Source organism: Lepus europaeus, chromosome 9, assembly GCF_033115175.1.
Source record: "Lepus europaeus isolate LE1 chromosome 9, mLepTim1.pri, whole genome shotgun sequence".
Taxonomy (NCBI): Eukaryota; Metazoa; Chordata; class Mammalia; order Lagomorpha; family Leporidae; genus Lepus; species Lepus europaeus.
This window is the reverse complement of record NC_084835.1, coordinates 13,302,575-13,328,399: the sequence shown is the minus strand read 5'-3', so window position 1 is coordinate 13,328,399 and position 25,825 is coordinate 13,302,575. Positions and strand designations below refer to the sequence as shown.

The 25,825-nt window shown below is 50.9% G+C and overlaps 1 protein-coding gene across 1 annotated transcript in view; it reads left to right on the top strand.

The window, feature by feature from the left end:
- The window catches only part of KBTBD12 (kelch repeat and BTB domain containing 12), a 64,055-nt gene that overhangs the window by 35,201 nt on the left and 3,029 nt on the right, over positions 1-25,825 (top strand). The window contains exon 5 of the mRNA XM_062200094.1: positions 10,242-10,439. Coding sequence (XP_062056078.1) covers positions 10,242-10,439 — 198 coding nt within the window. The remainder of the gene's footprint in view (positions 1-10,241; positions 10,440-25,825) is intronic.

Here is a 25,825-nt window from a genome sequence, read left to right as displayed (position 1 = left end):
CCAGAGGACCAGGTCCTCCTGTGGCCTCACTGCAAACCCACACATACTGTAAAGCCAAGCACATACTGCACGTCCATGCCCCCTGCTTCCAGGGCTGGCACTTGGGGAACTCGTGGAAAACAGTGTGCTCACGGGAAGTCAGGAGGTGGACAGTAAGCCACGAGACCGTGAAGCGAACACCCACACTGGAGTTTTGCTTTGAGTTGTGAAGTTTAGAACAATGGCCCTCGGTGAGAATCTCTGCTGAGTTCTGAACTCTGGGAGAAGCGTGCGTTGCCACAGATGCCGTGAATAACCCAAATTTAGATGAAAACAACCAGTGGAGGGGTGGGCTCGGCACGGGTTGGGTGGCCTTTCCAGGCCCTCCGTAGTCAGCCTTCTTAACCTAACAAGGATGAGACGTGGTGCCAGCTTAAGGGGTTCCAGGCTTCACCTGGCTTCCTGTGCGGTTTTTATCAGCTTCACCACCTCATGGCTGGCTCTCCTGTTGGGCTGCTTCCTGGAACGGTGAACATCACTTAAACAGTCTAGATAAGCCCCATGAAGAAAGGATACCCTTAGCAACACGTAGGTATTTAACCCGGCTCAGTTACCTTTTGGCTTTTTTTTTCCCCCTGAGGATTTCCTGCAGATCATCACCGTTTGGGTCAGAAACGCAGGCAGAGCCACTGAACCCCCCGGGAAGACAGCCAGGAAGTGTGCTGTTTCAGGCCAGGTGTCTTAAGATGCCTCATCAAGAAACAGCTTCTGTCATGTGCACAGTGAAAGCTCATTATAAGAGACAGCGTAAGCTACGTGAATCCAAAGTGGAGACCAATTTCCCTAAAGCAGTCAGTCCAGAAAGCGCAGGTTCACACAGGGACTTCCAGAAGTTCGTGGAAAAAGGAACTGAAGCTCGTTCTGGTGCGAAAATATATTTAAAATCATGCAGCTCTTTTCATCCCATGCATCTTCCATGCGTTTTCCTGTTGCTCCAAGAATTGTTAACTCCTTGCTTCCTAGTCTTTTTTTTTTTTTTTTTTTTGACAGGCAGAGTGGACAGTGAGAGACAGAGACAGAGAGAAAGGTCTTCCTTTACCACTGGTTAACCCTCCAATGGCCACTGCGGCCGGTATACAGCGCTGATCCGAAGGCAGGAGCCAGGTGCTTCCTCCTGGTCTCCCATGTGGGTGCAGGGCCCAAGCACTTGGGCCATCCTCTACTGCACTCGCAGGCCATAGCAGAGAGCTGGACTAGAAGAGGGGCAACCGGGACAGAATCCGGTGCCCCGACCGGGACTAGAACCCAGTGTGCTGGTGCTGCAGGCGGAGGATTAGCCTAGTGAGCCACGGCACCGGCTTACTTCCCAGTCTTTAAATCCTATTTTTATGAACAATTAAATACAAAGTGAGGGGACATCCTGGCTCCACTTCGTTAACGGCTCGCTGTGAGTGCTTACTGAGGCCTCTGTTCGAGACACTGGCTCAGAAATCATTCCTGTGTCAGATAAAACTAGCCAGCATTTTAGGTCTCATAGTATTGGTTGTGCTTTTGAATTTTTTAAAAAACATTTTTTAAAATTTATTTGAAAGGTAGAGTGACAGGGGAGAGACAGAAATAAATCTCCCATCTGCTGGTTCACTCTCCAAAAGGCCTCAACAGCCTGGGCTGGGCCAGGCTGAAGCCAGGAAGCCTGGAACCCCATCCACCAGGACTCTCACATGAGTGCAGGGGCCTGAGTACCTGCAGCATCACCCACTGCTTTCCCAGGCACAGAAGCAGAACAGCCAGGGCTTGACCCAGTGCTCTGACAGGTGATGACAGCATCACATGGAGGATTAACCCTTCGTGCCACTATGCCAGCTTTGGTTATGCTTTTAAGTAAAGTATGCTTACTTCTAAAATGAAAATATGTGCTCATAAAACTGCTCTTGCTTTCCACCAGGCATTCTTAAAAAGCATATTCAGGGCCGGCGCTGCAGCTCAATAGGCTAATCCTCTGCCTGCGGCGCTGGCACCCTGGGTTCTAGTCCTGGTTGGGGTGCCGGATTCTGTCCCGGTTACCCCTCTTCCAGTCCAGCTCTCTGCTGTGGCCTGGGAGGGCAGTGGAGGATGGCCCAAGTGCTTGGGCCCTGCACCCACATGGGAGACCAGGAGGAAGCACCTGGCTCCTGGCTTCGGATCAGCGCAGTGTGCCGGTCGTAGCGGCCATTTGGGGGTGAACCAGTGGTAAAGGAAGACCTTTCTCTCTGTCTCTCTTTCACTAACTCTGCCTGTCTAAATAAATAAATAGCATAATCAGGAGTTGCATCCACTTGATGGGTCAGGCAAAATCAAATGTAGAAAGTGGGCTGCAGAGGCTGGTGCTGTGGTGTAGCGGGTTAAGCCGCTGTCTGCAGTGCCAGCATCCCACATGGGCACCGGTTCTAGTTCCGGCTGCTCCACTTCTGATTTAGCTCGCTACTGACGTACCTGGGAAAGCAACAGAAGATGACCCAAGTGCTTCGGTCCTTACACCCATATGGGCCCCTGCACCCAGATGAAGCTTCTGGCTTCAGCCTGACCCAGTCCTGGCTGTTGGGGCTGTTTGGGGAGTGAACCAGCAGATGGAAAATCTTTTGGTCTTTTCTTCTCTCTCATGAAATCTTCCAAGTAAGTAAAAAAAATATTTCAAAAAAAAAGTGAGCCCCAGAGTGTGCAAACCAGCCCTGCTTGCCTCCAGCCTCAGCTCCCTCCAACCCCACAGCACCTGCCCTCCAGCCACAGGGACCCTGGTGGCTTCCTGAACACACCTGCCTCCCTGGCCTCTGTCTACCCTCCCGCCGTGCACGATGTTGGCAGGCTCCTACACATCCTACAAATCCCATCTCCTCGCCGTCACAGCTCGTGTGACCCTGCCTGGGCTGTGCCACACACTGCTCTACCTGTCCCTGTCTCAGTCACACTAAGCTCACACGTCCCCAGGAAGACACCTGGCCTCCTTCACCTTTGTCTTGGTTAAAAGCCAGCCCAGGGCCTGGCTTCAGGTGATGGATGCATGGGGAACACGTGTGCATGGAACTGAACCGCCTCCTCCCTGCAGCCTGTCCTGCTCCCCCACCGTGTGAAAAGCCACCAGGGTCACTGGCCGTGGGGCGTGTGCCATGCCTGGAGCTCAGGGGCTGTGGTGGCCCCGCCAGCCAGCCAGGGCCACTGTGTCCACACGGCTCAAGCCCCACACTGCCAGCGCTGTTCTCTCCAGGAAACCATTCTGTGCCTTGCTGGGTGACTGAAAACCTAACAGCACTGCCTGCGTTTGCCTCTCAGCTTGAATGCCATTAAGAGCGATGGAGGGAGCGAGCCGGGAGGTAAAAGGCTGGGCGATTACAGGAAATGCATCTCAAAGCTCACTTTCCTGGTGAATTGTTTCATGAAATGAGAGGGCCAAGCTCCCCGGGGGCCAGATCTGGCCTTTTCTGTTGAAACTTTACTAAGATTCAAAGCAATCTTTAAAAACCCAAGTGTTTCTCACATCACAGAGGCTGCTGATGAGAATGGCTGACGCCTCGACCTTGCTGCCTGGTGAGTCCGAAGGTGTGAAACGGTGCCGGGGAGCCTGGTTCACATCTTCCAGACAATGCTGGCATGAACGCCACCGCGGGGCTGCAGCTTAGGACCCGCAGAGCCTGTGAGGGAAGTGGTGAGGCCAGGCTGATAATGAGACACCCTGTGCTCACAATATTCCCCAGGCACGCATTCCGCACACCAGGCTCTGTCGGAAGACCACGGAGATGTGCAGGACGGTGCCACATACCCCCATGTTCTAGGCGGTTGGGTACGGTTATTTGGTCAAAGCATCCAGGCACAAAGCAGTTCTCGGAGCGCCCCATCCGGCACATCCCAGTCTGATCACACGAGCTTTCCAGGCTTGGATACACTTTTCCCAAGGTCTTGCTGAGTCAGGAGAGAAACACGCGTGACTGAGAACAGGCGTGAGGGCACCCCCAGTGCCTCCTTGTACTGACAAAAACTGGACTTAGAGGTTCGGCAGCTGCAGAGGCCTTGAACCACACTTTGGCTTAAAGCACCTAGAAAATATATTTCCAGTTAAGAATATGAAGTGCTGGAGACCTCCATCACCTGACGCCCTCAGTGGGATACTCAGAAATATTCACTCCAAGTGACCAAAGTTTGCCTCTGACTCCCAAATTACAAGTTAACTGTACTATTTTTTTTTTTTATCATCAATATCCCCAAAGTTCAGCCAGCCAGCATTCAGCATTTCATTGCGACAGTGAGAGAGAAACCGTGTCTAACGCCACTGCTGCATGACATATGGTTTCATGTTCGGCTGATTTCCCAGCAGACTCTGAGTGTCTTATGGACAAAACAAAGCAAAACCTTAACCTCTGACACCTAGTGCAAACATGAAGTGGCTATCCACAAATTATACTTTTATGTTAAAGCTAACTAGAAGTTGGAAGCACTTCTGATTTTGAAGTCAGAATGTCTGGAAATTTCTATGCTGGGAAAGCCTCAGCAGGCAGTGCTGGGAACAGACGAGAAGCGAACCAGGAGAATTCTGCCACAGCCCCAGGTGTAGCTGTTGTGTGTGCCTATAGGAAAACAGTTACACAGCCAGAGCTGCACAATCACACAGGCCGTGCTCTGCCCTTATGAAAAAGAGGAAAACCTGCTAAAAAGCCATGCCAATGGCCTGCAATGCCTCAAGAAAGCCCAAGTCTTGGGTATGATTCCATACAACTCAATGCATCAAGCTCTCTGTAGGTAAAGGAGTATTATGACAGAAGATCATATGTTACTGCTTAATTTGCAAGAAAATGTGAAGTTATCTTTAACTCATTGGAACAGAAAAGAATATAACAAATGTTTCAAAACATCATAAAGAGGGCCTGGTGCTGTAGTACAGCAGTTTAATCCTCCATCTGCAGCACCGGCATCCCATATGGACACCGGTTCAAGACCCGGCTGCTGCACTTCTGGCCCAGCTCTCTGCTGTGGCCTGGGGAAACAGTGGAAGATGGCCCAAGTGCTTGGACCCTTGCACCTGAGTGGGAGACCCAGAGGAAGCTTCTGTCTTCATATCTGCCCAGCTCCAGCTGTTGCAGCCATTTGGGGAGTGAACCAGCGATGGAAGATCTCTCCCATTCTCTATAAACTCTGCCTTTCAATAAAAAAAAAATCATAAGGAACTGAAACAAAAATTTCCACGCTTTAAAGAAGAAATATTAATTATCAAACAATTCTGTCATCTTGATTAAAATGTATTTTCTTCAATTTGTTCATCCTAATTCATATATGGTAAACTCCTAATTACTCCCTTTATCAGTTCTTCAGGTAAATGAGGAAATAAGCATAAATGATCCCTTTCTGCAGGTCACTTTATTTAGACACAGATAAATATAGCAAAGACTTATCAGGATCTTTTTCCTTTAATTTTTTATGAAAGAGCCAGTGCCTAGCACCCCTCTGAAGTCACACAGCATGCCCGGCCCCCTGGGGAATACAAAGGTGTGTGCCTGGCCCCGCAGGGCCCATGTCCTGTGTCTGCCTCCCCGTGTGGGAGCAGAATGCATCCCATCGCCAGGTCTCTGCAAGGCCTCCTCATAGAAGCACAAGTACGAGGTTGGCCCGTGCCCTGCTAGGCGAGGCCAGTGGTCCATTAAGTCAGCAGCCCTGGGCGAGGAGAACAAGCCCAACAAGACTCAACCCGATTTCTCTCTCAGCCTCTGGGCGGAGATGCCTGTACCCTCAAGGAGATGACTGCAAACCAGGCAATGACTCAGGACTTGTTATGCTGTAGAAAGCTAGCCACTCCTGATTTTCCTTTTAATATTTTCTTGCATCCAAATAGAACTTTATCTTTAGATTACCTTTTCCACATACCCCCAAGATTTATTGATTTATTTATACGAAAGGCAGAATTACAGAAAAAGAGGTCTTCCATCTGCTGGTTTGCTTCCCAAATGGCTACAATGGCCAGAGCTGGGCCAGAATGACTCCAGGAGCTTCTTCCAGGTCTCCCACGTGGGTGCAGGGACCCAAGGCCTTGGGCTACCTTCTGCTGCTTCCCTGGACATGTGAGCAAAGAGGCAGATCAGAACTGGAGCAGTTGGAATTCAAACCAATGCCCACATGGGATGCCAGTGCCATAGGCTGCGGCTTAACTCACTGCACCACCACGCCAGCCCGCTTTCTGTTTTAAGAAAACGGCACAGGGATGAGCGTAGGCGCCGATGCCCTCATGCGTTCAGTTCAGTGCTTATTTGTTGCCTCTTTGGACCCAGTGTCAAAAATGCTGAGAATTTTCATGGCATCACAATGAATACAGAGACACATGATTGTCTTCAGTTAGTCTGATGGAGAATCACTGGCAATGGACTGAGTGCAGGGTCAGCAAGTGGGAGAACGGCTGGGGGCTGCACCCGTGCTCCGTGACAGTGCTGAGCACTGGCACATCCCAGGAAGCGAGAAAGGCAGGTCAGCCGGCTCTCCACCCGGCCTGCAGGGTGTTTTCCTAAGACACCCCTGTGTTAGACTTGAGAAAGTGACAAGAAGCAGGCCTCCTGTTTTCTCCAAATCTGGAATTCTAAAATGAAGGTGCGAAAGAATGTGGGAGCCGTAACTCAGGTGACAATGAGCTAAGCTGTCTCGAGCACTGTGTTAGCCGAGGAGATTATATTTGACACCCAGGTCTGGAAGTGGCCCCTCCACTCCAGCACGTGGGCCAGCAGTGCCCCCAGAGACCGGCACATCGCGAGATCCTCTTCTGTCTTGAGCAATGCCCACCAATGGCTGTCTCTGCTGGCTTGCTCTTGCCAATGTTTATGACCAAACGAGTTACTGGAAGTCGCACCAGAGTGTGTCTCCCTCCACCCAAAAGTCTAGCTCTGTGTAATTTGTTAGCCTTTTGCCCTCCTGGTTCTTTCTTTCAGCCTCAAAAGAAACATCTAACTTGACCACCGAGCCAGGAAACCATCATAGACATGGCAGTAATTAAATTGAGGATAATCCAACATAGATTTCAGCAACTTCGGTAAATACTAGTTTACTTGTGCAACCCTCTGAGACAGGAACGAGAACGAGAATTAACCTTTGGGGATCTTGACGCCCGCTACCCGCAGTGCACCAAAGTCTATAAAAAGAAAGGTTTCTGTGGCCGCACCAGGGACGCAACGACTCCCCGTGTTCCTCCTCCCCTTTACCCCCTTCGCAGGGTAATCTAAGAACTGAATCTTTACAACAATTTGTGAAACTGATATTGTCCTCAATACACAGGTAAGAAAGTTGAAACTTCGAGAGATTAAACTGAGCAACTCTGTCCAGCTGGTGGGAACAGGAAGCAGGGTCTCTTTCCCACAGCTCACAGGTGCCCAGGGCAGTGACAAAGTGTATGTTCTGCCCCAGGGCTCCTTTGGCAACTGCAGGGCTTAGCAGAGCCACAGCCCCCTCCTGTTCTGGATCCAGCCCCGGAAGCACAGCATCAGCCACTACCTGGAGGCTCCCTGGGAGCAGAAGGGCATCGGGAGCCCAAGGGCAACTGGGACGCAAACCCTTGGAGCGGACCAGAGAAGAACCACCTCTCTCTGCCCTCAGCCGGCTCCCTGCCAGGCTCTGTGGGGGAGGAGGTTTTCTCCCAATCTAGAATACAAGAGCACAAGCAGAGGGAATATTTACCTCGGCAGAAATGAGAGGGGAGGGAGGCACTGCTTGTGGATCACCCCAAAACCACGGCATAGAATCTGCACTTGAGGGCCACTTGGGTCGGACTTGCAAGGAAGATTTCTACTCATCTGTCTGCTTCTGAACAAAGAGAAGTGATGCTCAGAGGTTGTGGTAGCACATAAATTAAAGATCCCGAGGTCTCTCATTGAAATTCTACAGAAGTGCCGATCCTACCCTAGGACTCCTCTCTTCAAAAGATCGCTCTTGTCGCGCTGGTGCTGACTTATTAATAAAGACCACGCTTTTATTTGATTATTTATCTAATCAAGATTCACCTTCAGCTTAAGCTCATTAAGCCTGCTGCTTGCAGAGTATAGCTGCTGGTGGAATTACAGCCAGGTGACACAGAGTGGTGTCTAGGCAGAGCCCCCCGTGGTCCCTGTCACTCTGCAGCGCAGCCTGTGGACGGTCCGCCAGCCACAGAGGACGCCACCGACTCGCGAGGTCAGTTCTGGCAGAGCTGGGGCTGAACGTTAGCCAAGGACGCTCAGCAGCAGGGCAGCACTCTAACTCTCCCAAAGAGCAAGGGGAGGAAGCCCACCCTGCACGCCCTGTGCCGCACAGCTCCCAACCGGCCTCCAGGCGGAACTTCCGCATTACGCTCTAGAAGGTGGCTGCTCCCCGGGCCCCAGCCTGAGCCCCAGCGATGAGCCATCAACCTGTTTGCTTCCACTCACTGGTCCCCTAGAGTGGCTAGGGTGTGAGCACCTGGGTGCAAGCCCTCCCAGGTCTTCCCCAGATAACCGGACCATCTTACTCCAACCTCAGGGGTACGTGCTGGGCTCATCTGGTATGGATAAACCTTCTTTAAGGGCCCCCGCCTCACCAACAGGAAATCCCACTCTGTCAGGCCCAGACACCCCTCGCCACAGCAGCACCCCCGTGACCGGGGGCCCATGGGCCGCAGAGCCTGCCGCTCACCCAGGCCTGTGCACCCCCGCCCCCTCCGTGACAGCACCCGCCTCACACTTGGCACTGTGACTGGCTGAATTATTTATCCAGTCGGGTAAGAGAGAAAACAGCTAAAAGCTTCCTTAGAGCCTCACTCCCCGGATACTGAGACAGAGACGGGCCGAGCTCCATCTGCAAAGCAGGAGTGGGGGAGACTTTTCCTCCAAAGTCCCCTCCCAGCGTCGTGTATGCTGGTCAAAGTCGACTGTGCCCGTCAATCTTCTTGGGGACACAAAGCATGGCCTTTGCCCCCGGGGGACACAGAGCTGTCCCACCGGACAGCTGGGACGGCAGAGGCAGAGGTGATGGTCTTGTTGTGCCAGGCATCGTGCTGGGTTCTGGGGCCGTGAGGCTCAGGACCACAGTCAGTGAGCAAGACAGGCGTGCAGGCGACATGGGGACACTGTCCAGTCACCGCTGGGCAGGGTGACGGCTGCTAAACAGCGGGGAGAGGAACGGGCCTGAGACGGTGCACGGCTGATTTCTCGAGAGATGGGGGCAGTTCTTGGTTTTGGCCCCCCCAGTGAGGTCAACATCACCTCCTCAGCCAGTCCCCATTTGACGTGAGTGATGGCCACTTGAGGGCCCCGTCTGTGGTAAAGAGCTGGCTTAGCCCAGGCTGGCACAGCACGGATCTTTGGTTGGCCATGTGGGTTGGGCAGGAGTCTGGGCGAACGAGGTCACTGATGACAGCCCCACCACAGGGGACTCACCTTCTGCCCTCCAAGTCAGGGAGTGCAGCCCAGACTGCTGGACCTGTCACCGCGGGACCCCGGATGGAAAAACAACACAAAGAATTGCTCACAAACGTGTGCCTCCCGTTCCTACAGGCTGGGAGTTCTTACACGGCTGCTTCTCCCATAGGGGTGGTGCTGAACCTCACCTTGTGCTTCTGTCACTCGTCACCTCCTCTGACTTTAGAACCCAATTTCTATCTCTTTTTGGACACCTGCTGAGATGCCCACTCTTCTGTTTATTCGTACACGTGACCCCTTCCACCCCATTAACTTCTTAAGACCTGCCTCACTGGTCTTTTTAAACTCATGTCACTTCGCTCATCGCTTTCATTGTATAGGCATTGAATGAACAGCCACTAAATGGACTGTAAACCCACGGATGACCCTAACCCTAACTTTAACCCTGACCCTGACCCTAACCCTAAGCGAGATACCAGCCTGCAATGGTGAGGGAGGGGAAGGACACCTCCCCAGCTGGCCAGTCAGGAGGTCTCTGCCAACAGCCCACAGTGAAGCAGGTGTCCAAGTCAGGGCAGCCCCACCCTCAGCCCTGAGGTTCACAGTAGAGGGGATGCCCCTGGATGCCGGGCTCTGGGCACGCGCAGGCCTGCAGTAGAGTCAGTCTGGTGCACAGGCACAAACAGGAAGCACCCTGAGTAAAACTGACATTGATCTTGACCATGGACTGCGCAGTATACGTTGCTATTGCTGAGAAATTCGCTTAGAAGTAGCACCAGGCAAGACAGAGAACAAAGGCCCACAGGTCTGTGACACAGACCCACGGGACAAGGGTGCTGTCCGTTGGAGGGTGTCCATTCTTATCTAACTTCTGGGCGTGATTCTCTGCAGGTGGAATTGGCTGTGTTGGTCGAGATAAAGGCCAGGTTCGGAAATGCCTTGACGTGGTGGAGATCTACAACCCGGATGGGGACTTCTGGCGCGAGGGCCCGCCCATGCCAAGTCCCCTCCTCTCACTGCGAACCAATGCTACCAACGCAGGAGCGGTGGACGGGAAGCTGTATGTCTGCGGGGGATTCCACGGAGCAGGTACCGGGCCAGGTTTCAGTGTTCTGTTACCTCCTCTGATGCTGCTCTTGACCTCCCCTTCCTGCCCCAATCACTAGTGCATGCTGCTCAGAGCCTGCGTGCTGCCGAGGGCCTGGCTTGGGAGCTCAGGGAGCCAGAACAACTCACCTGGCCTCTGGACGTGGGTTTCCTTATCTACCAAATGCAGCCATGATGTCCACAGCTGTTGCACGATTCCATGGGATCCGGCTTATAATGCATCTGGCATGTGGCAGACACTGTACATACTGGGTGCGTGGAGTGTGGTGAGAGGAGGAGTGGAGAGTAGACTGATGCCTGGTAGCAGGGCTCATGGAGACAGTGAAGCACAGGAAGAACAGACAGAAGAAGAGGATCAACCAGACGCATGGGGTTGCATCTCTGTCGTCGTCAACCGAGACCCACAAGACTCGTCTTCCTGCGTTTCTAGAATAATCCCCAGTGCTAAACTTGGTTTCCAGGAATCCCATAGTACCATCACTGTGTTCTGCACACGTGACCCCAAGTTTTTGATATGAGAAAGAAACTTTGAAACGTACATCAATCTGGCAGGCAGATGTCTCCGAAGTTCGATTGGCTGTATCAGCAAATCAGGCAGAGTGCGGTTCTGTTTTCCGTGACTGCTGAATTCTTAGCCACTAGTGGAGGCACGGGCCAGCAGTGCCCATGGAACAGAGGCCTCGGGGTTCACAGAGTTGTAAGAATTCTAGATGAGAACAGAGCTGACGCTGCAGCAAGTGGACTTTTCTAAGTCCCCTTCCTTTTATGAGCACATAGTGACAAACAAGTTAAGGAACACGGTTCTCTTTATGAATTATGAGACTAGAACAAAATGCAACAGGTAGGTCTTGTCTTACTTGAGTCTTCACTCAAACAAATCTTCCATACGAAAACTACGTTTCAGGTAACCTAGGAAATCTGAGCATGGACCAGCGTGTTAAATGGTAGATATTAAGGAATTACTAATTTCCTTTGAGATGACCGTGGTGCTGTAGTTTTACACAAAAGACAAGAGGGAAGAAGTTTGGGTCAATCCGAGACCGTGCACACGTATTTCCAAGTGAAAATGAGGCACTCTTGGCATCTGCTTTCTTCTACTGCAGCACATATTCCTAAGCCAGGAGCAGGGACGAGAACAGATCGGAGCCTGCAGACAGAGGGCAGGAGCTGCTGGAGCCCGGCCTCGCTGTCGCTTTGACTGCTTCGCTTCCATCCACCTGAAGATGTGGGATTTTACTTTGCCTTTCTCCATCCGCTCTTCCAAGGACTTTGTAGGCCGTGTTCTGTTTTGTTTTCTTCACATTAAACGCCACATGCATGGTCGGGTAAAGTTTGGAACCTGTCCAAGCAGCAAGAAACCTGGCCCAGCAAGGAGGCCTGAGAAGTACCCGGCTCAACCTCTGCCTGTGATTAGGGAGCTGTGGGGACAGGAACCAAAGCCCAGGCATAGGGAGCCGGGGCACCGAGCGCTCCCTCCTGGCCGGCCAGGGGGAGGCTCCTGGCATATGCCTTCGCCGGCTCCTGGCCAGCCTGGGGGAGGCTCTGGGTCTGTGCCTGGTAGGCTCCCAGCCCATCCGGCGAGCTCCTCCCCAGCCCCTGGTCTTCTGCTTTCTCCAGACAGAAAAGATGGACAGAGCATGCCAGGGGAAGCAAGGGTGGAGGTAATTAGCTTCTGAGGTCCTGGAAGGCTTTCTGTTCTTCTTCCTTTATCTTATCTTCCTTGGCAGAAGCCTGAGCTAGAGAACCTTTTTTTTTCCCCTAAACTTGCCAAATGCATGCTGTGAGCTCTAACAGGCTAATTTGCAGCCAGAGGGAGAGGGATTCACTCCATGAGCTCTCCAAGTCCACTTTAATTATTTGGTTCTAAAATGGTAGACTGTCTGGGATTAGCTGAATGAACCGTCGCTGGGACTTTATGCAAAACAGAACAATTACATAACAGCCCATTGTGATCAAGCCGACCCCATCATCATCAGACCAAGAGCAGACACTGAATTTTCTCTCCCCATGTGACACACACCGACTTGTCCCATTTATTAATTCAGAAAGAAATTAATCTCCGGTAACACATTTTGTCAATTAAAATATCTGATTGGAACATATCTTGAACAGGCATCTGGGACACAATCTCGAGATGCTCAGCATCCGATGAACACAGACTCTGTTACAAATGGAGCGATTTAGTTCTGCTTAAAACAGTAGCAGGCTGAACACCTCTGTTTCCTCGCCACACCCACTGCAGCGACAGCAGATGAACAAGCACAGTTAGACAGGGAGAGGAGGGAGGACCATGGCGCCGCAGTTTGGGAAGCTGCAAAGCAGATGAATGAGCAATTACCAGCCGGATCTGAGGAAGTGCAGTCCCACCCTGGCAACGGGAAAAGCAAAGAAAAACCCGGATTTGTGCCGCAGACCCCAGGGCATCTCAGAGTCTGGAAGAGGAAAGGCAGGAGGCGCAGGAGACAGAGAACCCTCAGCACCGCTCGGTTCTCTGTGCCCCTATCCTGCCTTTGCCCCCTCGGACGCTGGAGTGGAGGCCAGGAGGCCAGGTCAGGCTGCCAGTGCTGGAAACGGGACGCAGTGAGCATGACCTCCCCGCTGCCTCCCTCACGGACTCCCAGCACGTGGGCAGCAAGATGAGAAGGTTCTCCCTTGAGGATCTCACCAGCCCCAGAAAGGCAAAGCCAGCCAGCCCTGTGGGAAATCTCACAGAGCCTCCCACGGGACGCGGATGAGCCCGTTACCCTACTCTTCAGCTATGGGAGTGAGCTGGGGAAGCTGCCCTGATAAAAAAGGTCACTGAGCTCGAGTGGCTGGAGGCCCTGGTCTCTGGGAAGGGAGCCATGCAGGGCAGCATCCAGGAGAGAGCCGGCACATCACCAGACAAGAAGCCGAGAGCAGTCAGGGTCGGGCTCACACTGCTACAACAACTTTTCTCAAGAACTCGGGGTCCCCCCAAGAGCTCCCTGTGCCTCATCTCAAGGCAGTACGCCAGAGGCTGAAGGACGTACCACCAGGCCACACCTTTGGCCATTGCCAAACTGAGGACCAAGCTTCCCACACATGTGTCTTGGGGAACACACCCAAAGCACAGCAGCGTCATTTTTATTTTTATTTTTATTTTTATTTTTATTTTTAAGTTGACAGGTACAGTTACAGACAGTGAGAGAGAGAGAGACAGAGAGAGGTCTTCCTTCCATTGGTTCACCCCCCAAATGGCCGCCACAGCTGGCGCACTGCGCTGATCCAAAGCCAGGAGCCAGGTGCTTCCTCCTGGTCTCTCATACGGGTGCAGGGGCCCAAGCACTTGGGCCATCCTCCACTGCCCTCCCAGGCCACAGCAGAGAGCTGGACCGGAAGAGGAGCAACCAGGACTAGAACCCGGCACCCACATGGGATGCTGGCGCCGCAGGCGAAGGACCAACCAAGTGAGCCACAGCACCAGCCCAGCAGCACCTGTTCTTAAAGTAGACCAAACAGCCAAGGATCACCAGCATTGGAGCAAAGCATGTCCACCAAAGATGGAAAGCAAAACAAAGAAAAACCACGTGGGGGGAAACAGGAGGCTGTGCCTCAAGGAGAAGAGAAAATGCAGCATCAACAGAATGGGGAAGGGGCTTTAAAGATTTCTTAGAAACCAAAAACACTATAGCAGACATGGAAGCCACAGCGGAAAACGCGGAGGGGACAGTGGGGAAACAGCCTGGAAGGCAGAGTGCGTGCGTGGAAAATGAGACGTGAGGTCCAGGAGGCCAACGCTGGCATAACAGGAGCTCCGACAGGAGAGAGCGGAGCAAGAGCCACAGATCCCCTGGGAAGTAAATTTAGGGACTGCGGCAGAGCTGAAGTAACCAGACTGACGGACACACTGAGCCCCAGGACAGTGAAGGAAAATGTCCCCAAACCAAACTCAGCAGAGCGATGCTGGAGTCCCCAAGTTTCTAGGGAGAACAAAAACAGTTTCACATGCACTGCCAAGAAACAGGCTCTGACCATGGCACTGAAAGCTGGAAGAAAAGTAAGCAAACGCCTTCAAAACTTTCATGGGAAAATGATTTTTCACCTATAATTCTTTTTATAGAGTTACAGAGACAGGGAGACACACACACACACACACAGCACACGTGCACACACGAGCAAGCAATCTTCCATCCACTGGTTCGCTTCCCAAATGGCTGCAACAGCCAGGGCTGAGCCAACCCAAAGCCAGGAGCCTCGAGTTTCTTCTGGGTCCCAAGCGCTTGGGCCGTCTTCTGCTACTTTCCCAGGCAGGGAGCTGGATCAGAAGCAGAGCAGCTGGATCTCAAACCAGTGCCCCTATGGGATGCCAGCATCGCAGGCGGTAGCTTAACCTGCTATACCACAATGCCAACTCCTCACCTGTACTTCTATATCTGCTGCACTATTAAGCGTAAGGGCTCATTTTCAGACTTGTAATGATCAAAAAGCTTTTCTACCATGTGCCCTTTCATCAGAATATGCTTCAGCGGAATCTACAGGATCGAATGTTGTGCTTGTTAACCCAGCACGTGGGCCACCTGCATTCCTTATCAAAGTGCCTGGGTTCAATTCCTACCTCTGCTTCCCATCCAGCTTCCTGCTAGTACACCCAGCAGGCAGCACATGATGGTTCCTGCCACTCACATGAGAGACCCAGATGGAGTTCCTAGGTCCTGGCTTCAGCCTGGCCAGTCTCTGCTGCTGTGGGCATCTGGGGAGTGAACCAGCAGATGGATACTTCTCTCTGTGTCTCTCCCTCTCTGTCACTGTGCCTTTCAAACAAATGAGTTTTTTAAAAATGAATATATAAACCAAGGACGAGCAGACATGAGATCTAGAGGTCAAATTAAACATAGCACAGAAACCAGGAAACCCCTGGGAGGGGAGTGAGTGAAGGCCCAGGAGTGGCAGCCACACGGTGGGTCCAGGGTACAGCCTGGGTGATGGAGCTGGACGAGGGGATCTGTGGGAGGGGCCGCAAAGAAGAGAAAAAGGATGAAACCTCATTATTAGCAAAGAAGACTTAAATATTTGGACATGTGAAGAAGAGCAATGGAAAGTAACAAAGATGAAACAACTTCAGAATAAACCAACTGTAAGCTGTGTAGGACAGAAAAAGCAGGCCACGTAGCACGTTATAATAACAGTCTCATAATCAAGTGCACACTCAATTCTGAGCTAACCAGAACCATGCCTTAAGTGTACTGGGAAAAAAGGAAACAGAGAGTAGGCAGATGTGGCAGGGATGTGAGAGGAAGCCACACCCAGGCTCTGGTGGGAGCCCAGAGCCTTTGACACCTTCATTTGAGAAATCGAGAAGCCGCAGCAGCAAGGAACGCTAGCTACAGATACGTCCGTCAGGGCCAGGAGCATCAGCCAGAGTGGAGAGGAGAAAGATGAGCAATGGGGTAGAGACAGCTACTTGTAACGGCTAAGACTTGGAGAGCTATCTGCTTTTTTTTTTTTTTTAAAGATTTATTTATTTATGTGAAAGGCAGAGTTACAGAGAGGCAGAGTGAGAAAGGTCTTCCATCCACTGGTTCACTCCCTAAATTGCAGCAACAGATGGAGTTGGAGCAATCCGAAGCCAAGAGCTTCTTCAGGTCTCTCACATGGGTGCAGGGGCCCAAGCATTTGGGCCATCTTCTGCTGCTTTCCCAGCTACATTAACATGGAGCTGGATGGCAAGTGGAGCAACCAGAACTTGAACCGGCACCCATATGAGATGCCAGCACCGCAGGCAGCAGCTTTACCCACTATGCCACAGCGCCAGCCCCATATCTAACTTTTTAAATCATGTGAATGTGCAGCTGATAAAAGCAAAAGCTGAATTCAAAATGCTCATCACAGAGGAGTAATAAGGAGGGTGTTAAGGAGAACAGGAGCAGGAGAAACCACTGGGAGACAGTTCTCCATGGCTCTCGGGTGTTTCTGCATGTCCTCAGAGCAGACACTGGCTGCCTCTGTTCTAGACTGTCTGTGCAAGCATCCTTATACAGCACACAGCCTTACAGGACACGGTGTCTCCCTCCACAGCAAAGGGCAGACACACTTGCCAGTCCTCACAGGATTCAGGTTCCCTAAGCTCAGGCTTTGTCTCCAGCAATGCAGGCCACTGTGCAGGTATCAGCCAGCGTCCTTCCTGTTGCCCTGTGAGAATGGGGGCTCAAATAACTGATGCTTAAAATGCTGGTACCCCAGGGCCTGCGGTGTGGTGCAGTGGGCTAAGCCTCCGCCTGCAGTGCCAATATCCCACATGGGCAACAGTTTGTATCCTGGCTGCTCCACTTCTGATCCAGCTCTCTGCTATGGCCTCAGAAAGCAACAGAAAATGGCCCAAGTCCTTGGGCCCCTGCACCCACATTGGAGACCCGGAAGAAGCTCCTGGCTCTTGACTTTGGATCAGCCCAGCTCTGGCCACTACAGCCATTTGGGGAGTGAATCAGCAGATGGAAGACCTCTCTCTATATATCTGTAACTCTACCTCTCAAATAAGTAAATAAATCTTTTTTAAAAAATGCTGGTAGCCCAGCTATGCTACTGCCATGTTGATGATGTCCTTCAGCCCTGAGCTGGGAGTCCCGTATCTTCTGTCAGCACCACTGAGAGCGAGCTGAGGAAATCGCAGAGCCTTCACAGAGCTTGACAGGGTGCTGGCACTCACCAGGAGGGCTCTGTTCTCTACTGACAAAACAGGACAAGGGAGACGGTACTGTGCTCCCAGAAGCTCAGAGCTCCTAGTGCCAACCCTCCACAAACTCTCACAACACACAGAAGAGGGAACACTTCCCAACTCATTCTGTGAGGCCATATTATCCAAAACCAGACAAAAGTGTTTCTAGAAAACTGTAGGTCAATATCCTTTACGAATATGGATGCAAAAATCCCCAATGCAACACTAGTAAAGTGAATCCAGGAACACAGAAAAATAATTATATATCGTGACGACAGACTTATCCCAAAAACTCAAGGTTGGCTCACCATCTGCAAATTCCCTACGGGCTATACCACATTAACAGAATGGGGGACAGCGACAGGATGAATCTCTCAACAGATGCAGAAAAGGGGTCTGACAAAATCCAATACCCGCCATGACAGAAATACTTAACCAACGAGAAAAAGCGGGTGGCTTCCTCAACCTGATAAAGGGCATCTGTGCAAAATCCACAGCCTGCATCACAGTTCACGGTCACAGACGGAAAGCGTTTCCCCTAAAAGGAGGAACAACACGAGGATGTTCCCTGTCGCCACGTCTACTCAATGCTGTACTGGAGGTTCCAACCAGGCAGTTAGGAGAAATACGAGGCACCGAAGTTGGAAAATAGTAACTATTGTATACGACATGATCTTCTGCTTAGAGACTCGTAAGGAATTACTTGTGCCCAAAGAAAAACCTCATCTAATAAGCAAGTTTAGCAAGGTTTCAAGACACAGGATCAATATACTGAAAGCAATTGCATGTCTGCATACTTGCAATGAACAATTCAAAAATGAAAACAAGAAAACAATTCCATCTATAATAGCAACAGAAAGAATAAAACACTTAGAATTAAATTTAATAAAAATGTGTACACTGAAAAATTTAAATCATTAAAAGAAATTGAAAATCTAAATAAATATCACATATACAAAAACTGAGGAGCTCATCTAAAATTAGTACAGAAATTCAAGAGGGGCCGGCACTGTGGCGTAGCGGGCTAAGCCTCAAAATGCAGCATCAGCATCCCATATGGGCTCTGGTTTGTGTCCCGGCTGCTCCTCTTCCAATCCAGCTCCCTGCTATGGCCTGGGAGAGCAGTTGAAGATGGCCCACGTGCTCAGGCTCCTGCACCTGTGTGGGAGACCTGGAAGAAGCTCCTGGTTCCTGGCTTCAGATCAGCCTAGCTCCAGCTGTTGTGGCCATTTGGGGCATGAACCAGCGGACAGAAAACCTTTCTCTCTGTCTCTCCCTCTCTCTGTCTGCAAATCTACCTCGTAAATAAGTAAAGTCTTTAACAAGAAAATTCAAGAGACCCAGAAATTCAAAACAGTCTTGCAGATGAAGAACAAAGTTGGAAGACTCATACTTCCTAATTCGAAACCATATGTCAAAGCTACAATAATCAAGAGCATGTGGTACTGGCCCAATAAAAGACGTATAGATCAGTGGAACAGACTGGGGAGTCCAGAAACAATCCTCCCTGTTTACAGTCGGCTGATTTGCAACAAGGCTTCCAGGATGGCTTAACAGGCAAAGGATCCTTGTGGCAGCAAAAGGTGAATAACTGGAAATCCAGGTGCAACGAGCGACTTGGAAACCCTACTTTATATCATGCGAAAAAAAAAAAAGGATCAAAAATCCAAACATGAGAGTGAGAACAATAAAAATATGAGAAGAAAACATGGGCTTAAATCTTTATCACACACACAAGTAGATAAACCACACTTCAGAATTTAACACTTTTGAGCTTCAAAAGGTAGTATAAAGAAAATGAAAAGACAACCCACAGGATAAAAGAAAATATTTGCAAATCATGTGTCTGGTAAGAGACTTGCATCTAAAATGTACACAGAAATCTTAATAAGACAAATGACCTATTTTTTAAATTGACCAAGGAGCTGAACAGACATTTCTTCAATGAACAGAGACAAACAGCCATATTCTCTATCCTCAGCCATTAAAGAAAAGCAAATCCAGTGCATGAACCAATGCTTCCTAGCCACTAGTAGGATGACCGTACAAAGAGGGCAGATAATAACAAGCACGACAAGGACGAGAGAATTCAGAACCCTCAGACTCTGCGGGGGATGAGACAAGTGGCACTGCTATGGACAACGGCCCTGGCAGCTCCTCAGGAGGCTGAACACAGACTCGTGTGAACCCATGAGAGAGTAAAACGCCCCACGCTGGTATGTGGATGTTCTTCGCAGCAGTATCCCTAACCACCAAAATGTGGAAAGACCGCGTGTTGACCCTCTGAAGAATGGGTAAGCACGGTCCATTCACACGGGGGAATGTTGTTCATTGAGAGGAAAAGGAAATGAAGCACTAATTCATATGCTGCAATATAAATGAACCTTGAAAATGTCAGGCCAGGTCGAAGAAGGCAGTCACGAAAGGCCACAGTTGTGGGCTCGGTGTCTGGGAAACACCCAGAAGAGGCAGCAGCCAGGGACGCAAAGCAGGCTTCTGGCAGTCGGAGCCTGGGAGAAGGGAAGGGGCGACCATGGGTGAGGGGTTCATTGTGGTGATGAACAGGTTCTGACACCATACAGTGGCGGTGGCTGCAGAGCTGTGTGAACACACTAAAATTCCCTGAATTATATACATTTAAAAGCTTACGAGGCATTGATTACATCGCCAAAAGGCTGTGTTACAGGGAAAGAGAGCTCTTCCCCTTCCGTCCTCCAGGGCTAGGGGAGCGGAGGTGACTCACCCACAGGGAGAGGGTGTGGGGCCAGTCTAGAGGTGGCCGAATCTGGAGAGCCAGTGAGACCCATGGCACGGCGACCCCAGGAATGTGCACACTGACACCCTGCCTTCCAGGGACGGCATGGGCTTGAGCAGTGGCATCACAGGACACCTATGATGAACACCAAAGCCTCTCTGTGTCTCCAGCTCACCCGTGCCCCCGGATTCTGCATGTCCCACATAGCAGGGCTGCTCACAGAGGGTTTGGGGGGCCCTCTGCTGACACATCCCTGCTCCAGCTCTTTGGGGTGCAGCTGCAGCTTCCTTCCAGGCCCTCAGTTTAGTCTGCTTTCCCCAGCTCCAGGGCAGGCGGTGCACAGTCTAGCCGGCAGGCTGCTGGCACACATGCATACTTGCGAGCTACAGCTACCCCTCCCCATTGCAGGAGAGCAACACACTCTGCCCACAGGCCGGGGCAGCAGGGAGGCCTGCCCCATCTCCATCTGGACGCCACGATGGCTGCCTAAGCACAGCCAGGATCTGGGCTGCAGGGTTTCCACCCCAAGCACAGACCAAGTCCTTGCTGCTTTCAACCCCTCCGGGCCATTTTCCCCATCATGCCTGGCTGACGTCTAAGGGACCCAGGCAATGTTCTCACCTTTGCCTCAGGTCCCCTCCAAATCTGTCCCTCCTGCACACAGGACAGCAAAGGGCTCTGCCTCCTCAACCCAGCAAAGCTTCCCTCAGATCACCCCCTCTGTCTTATCCAGTCCTCTCTTAATGGTGGAAAGGCTGCAGAAGACAAATCTGAATTATCAGAAACATGCAGCGGAAGCTATTTCAAACATGAATTCCCTCACTAACAAAGGAAAAGTAAAATTGACAGCTGGCAGTCACCTGGCAGTGGTTCTGTGCTAGGTGCTGTTCTGAGCGCTTACCTGGTCCTCCCAAGTGTCTGCAGGGTGGACTGATACACTATCCCGGTTTTATAAGAACAGACACTGGGACCACCTAGCAAGGTCACATGAGGGTAAATGTTGAATCTGGGAATCACATCTAGATACTCTGGCCCCAAAGGCTAGATTGTTACCCAATGGGCTAAACTCTCTGTCCATACCCATCAACTTGGAATATTTGGGTATGAGGCCTGGACATCTATCTATCTATGTTTACAGCAGTTTCAGACTATTCTAATTTGCAACTGGGGTTGATTCCCTAGCTGATATCTGTTGGTTTCTATTCATTCAACAGACCTTATCAAATGCCTTCTAGGTAATGAGCCCAAGTAAATTCCCAGAATACAGATCCTAATGTGTTTTGTTCTAGTCCTGAAAGAGCTAATTGAGGGAAAAATGAGGAAGTGTCTATATTAGTGGAATAACGGAGCTCTCCAGCTTCTTAGAACACGGCTGTGCTCCCTAGGGAGCAGCCAATTCCAGGTCTGGAGCACAGACACCTCATCATCCCAGAGAGCAAGCCCGGCTCAAAGACTTAGGGGAGTCGGGAGACGAGAAGCCAGCCCAACAGGCCAGTCACTGGCCGAACAGAGTCACGTGGACATCCCAAGTCATAGCTAACGGTAATTCACTCAAAGGGTTTGAATGAAAAGCCTGCTGATCAATGTAGAAAGTCTGGTAGAAGGACAGATAAGATCACTGTGTAACCCTAACTAACTGGTTCAAGCAAAAGCCATAAATGGATGCTGAAAGCACTGGTTGAAAGGTTCTATAGAACCAGATACTCAGACAGCACCAAAGCACTCCCCTGCAGGTCCCACGTGCACTGCAGTGAGAACAACGCATATTTTCACAACGGAGAAGCCAGGTGGTCACTGCTGTCACCAAGCCATCATCACTGAGAGCTGGGACTGTCATGGAACCCAGACCCTAGAGGGTACAATGTGCAGTCTCCTTGTCCCTGTGCCTGCAAAGCACTTAGCTTGCTTCTAATCAAACCTCTGCACTTCACTCCAGCTTATAAGTAAAAGAGGAACAAGGTAGGTGACCCTGTGAGAAAAAAATAAATTCTGAACATGAGACGTTCTACAAGAAAACCGGCTTGGACATAACAAAACATCCAAGTCGTGGAGAAAAACCCCAAGATGGGAGCCATCCTGAGGGAAAGGAGACCAACAGGATAGAGCAACAAATACAATGTGTGACATTTGGCTCCGGGTTTGAAAACAGCAGCTATATTAGGCAATTTGGGGGTGATGGGGACATGAGAATCCTGGCTGTTGAGGTTATCAGTAACTAGTGTAGAGTTAATGTTGCCCTTTCTGAGGTATGCTAACAGCTTTGTAGTTATGAGAAGGGATATCCTCGTTCTTAGAAAAAGCCTGCTGAGTATTCAGGCGTAAACTTTCTGCAAGTGTTCCAGAAAAAGTGTGTGTGTGCACGCATGCGCGCTGTGTGTGTGTGTGCGTGCACATGTGTGCTGTGTGTATACGTGCACGCTGTGTGTGTGCATGTGTGCTGTGTGTGTACATGCATGTTGTGTGTGTGCATGCGCACTGTGTGTGTGCGTGCACATGTGTGCTGTGTGTATACGTGCACGCTGTGTGTGTGCATGTGTGCTGTGTGTGTGCATGTGTGCTGTGTGTGTACATGCATGTTGTGTGTGTGCATGTGCGCTGTGTGTGTGCATACGCGCTGTGTGTGTGCATGCGCACTGTGTGTGTACGTGCACGCTGTGTGTGCATGCGTGCTGTGTGTGTGCATGTGTGCTGTGTGTACATGCATGTTGTGTGTGTGCATGCGCACTGTGTGTGTACGTGCACGCTGTGTGTGTGCATGTGCGCTGCGTGTGTGTACATGCACGTTGTGTGTGCATGAGCACTGTGTGTGTGCATGTTGTGTGTGTGCATGTGCGCTGTGTGTGTAAGTGCACGTTGTATGTGTGTGTGCATGTGCGCTGTGTGTGTATGCATGCGCGCACACATGGGGTGGGGGAGAGCAAATGTGGCGAACGTTAACTAACACTGAATTCACCTGCAGAGGCATCTGTCCTCTCTCCTTCGCTGTTCACTTGCGATTTCGCAGCATGACATCGCTCACCGCGCCCCTCTTGGGTGACATCACAATGGCCCTGGGATGCCCCAGGGGAGACCTACTACTTTTATTTCCAGTGTCATGTACACATCACAATACAGACTGTCTGCCAAAAGGTTGGTGGGAAATGGAAGTAAACGATGGGTTTATTTTGGTTCAAAAACAAAGTTTGAAATCCATGCATGGTTTTTATGTAATATATTTTCCATAACTTTTAGAACACCTTTGTAAGTATAGATTTCAAAAAATGGCTTTTGCCCCAAAATAATCTTGTAATTCCATTTCTTTTCTGAAGTCTCCTCGTGTGTGTGTAGGGAACATATAATACACTATATATACCATTTCTATGTCCAAAAAGAATGGAGCCAACTTACTGAAAAAGCATAAATACAGCAGCACTAAACACACGCTGAGCAGTAAGTACAGGGAGTGGTTATATCAGAAGCCTAAGCTAAGAACAATTTCCAGAATTCAGCTCATTTTCCGAGCCACCAAGGCCCAGGAAGAAAGCAAGGGCTCTGGGGCTGTGGTCGTGGGAGGCACCCGGATCTCTGCTCCGCCTGCCTCTCATCCCAGGTCTGCCTCCTGCTCGCCCCTCTTATCCATCTGTACTCTTCTCAGGGCCCTCCGTGACACAGGGCACCCACTGCACCCTGTGCTGTCACACTGCAGCCTTCAGGCCTGGCTTTCTGTGGACAGCAGTGGCCGGGGCTGGTCAGGTGTGGGCCATCAGGAAGGTGACATCCCAGAAGTCCGGCAGGGACTAGCTCCCCGTCCACATCATCCAACCCATTCTTCCCCCCTCCCCACTATCACACTTGACTTCATTTTCTAATTAGGTTTCCAAAGAATAAAAATAATCATCTGTCTCGGTTTGGGCTCCTCCACAAGCCCTGAAACCAAGACTGGGGTGAGAGCAGCTTCCCTGAGACCCCAGCATGGGGAAGAGGATGAGACAGGAAGGGGGCTCACCTGACCGCTTCCTGCTGCAGCCACTGGGGCTCAGGCCCATTGGCAAACCCAGACTTGCCCCACCCCAAGCAGGAGGACTCCAAGCTATTTATCCTCAGACTCGCTTCTTGATTCTTCCCATTTGCCCTGCATGAGTGGGGAGAAAATCCTTGGCAAACAGCAGCAGATGGACACAGCCAGTTACCTGGGTCAGTCAACGCATGCTTTACTGTTCGTGCCAATGTCTCTTGGATCTTGTGAGAGGCCGGAGTATGGAGGAGAGCATACCCTGTTCTGGATCTGCACTGTCCTTAAGGCAGCAAAAACAAAAAACAAAAAACCCGCAGCTTAGAAGACTCCCATCTCTTAAACATGAGAGAAGTCTTCTCAGAGACTCATGGAGGGGAGTGGCCAAAGTCCGATGATCAATAAGAACGAAGCGAGCATTTTGCCAGAGAGCAAGTCAGGAAGAAGCAATTCTGCCAGGGGCCCAGACACATCCTGTTCCAGTTTCCTCATGCTCTGACGTGATACACCATGAACTTCCGACGAACGCGGCACTTCTCAAGTCTCTCCCCGTACCCCTCCCAGCAGCAGAGGGGGCCCCCTGCAAGCTCGAGGGGTACAGCCCAGGGTGGCGACCACATGCAGTAAAAGTCTGTGACACCCACTTACCCACCTCAAAAACCGGGAGAGCGTTTTCTCTACTCCTGTTTCCCATGGAGGAGGAGGAAGGGTGTACGGTTCCCACCATCCCACGATGAGCAGGATGCCACTTACCGGCTTCAGAACAACAGATGTGGGGTCCAGCCCCATCTCCTTTCCCTACTGAGTGTAATACAGTTCTAAGAACCCAAACCCACCTACGTAGGTAGGTAGAAATGCCACACAGTTTTCACTGCTTTGGGAGCTCTGTAGGTCAAGACATAGGAGAGCAAAACAAGTAACCCCAAGAAGGCACACCAAGTTGTCGGGTTATTCTTGGGGGAAATCTTGGCAAGTCTGTGTTGTTCTGAGAGATCAGGACTCCGGAGTCATACAGAAGGTCTGTTATCTAGAACATTCTGTCAAGGTTAAGAAAGCGCTTGACTGCCTTCTTCATTTTACCATTAGACCATTAACTTCTACTCCAAGTAATTAACATGAGAGATTGCCAGAGAGGCACACATGGTTTTACCAAGATCTCCTCCACAAACACTGACATGACACACAGCAAGTCTGACTGTGCCGACGCTGTAGAAGGTCCAGCCTGCGACAGTTTGAACGAGGACACTGAAGCCTTCATCGAGCTCAAACAGGACAGAACCCAGGCGTGGCTACGGCAGAAGATGCTCTTCGCCTCCATGGGAGGAGCAAGCAGGAAGATGTGACAGTGGCACTGTCGTGTTTTCAGCCACCCACCGCGCCAGCCCTCTCACCTTCCTGTTAGGCTCACTGCCTACTCCCACTGGGAGGCTGGGGGCCTTCTCACCCATCTAAGCAGAGTCCACAGTGAGCCGCTCAGCCTCTCCCTGCTGAGTTTCAGAAGGGTACAGCAGCTGTGCCCAGCAGCAGTGGGCAGCAGGAGGCGCACTGGAGTACCTGGCCTTACTGGGCCCATGGCCCAGCCCCCAGTTCTCCTGGGTAAGCTGCCTTCCTGCTCACCAAATCCCTTGTCACTAACCCCAGCCCCCGGTGGTATCTGTCAGTGCTCCCACGAGCTCTCGTACAATAGGCTTGACCCCAACAACACAGCTTTGAAATACATTCAGGAGAAACTGCTAGAGATACTAAGATAAATGGATAACCCTGAAGACTGCATGGAATCCTGGACACATGGCTAAGAAATGGACGGGCCATAATAGGTGGCAGCCACGTGTCCATTTGAATTCTAATTTAAGCTATTCAAATTAGATAGAATCTAATAGTCAGTCACTTTGGATGACACCATTCTACATGTGCCCAGTGGCTGCTGCATCAGATGTGTACCCTACAGG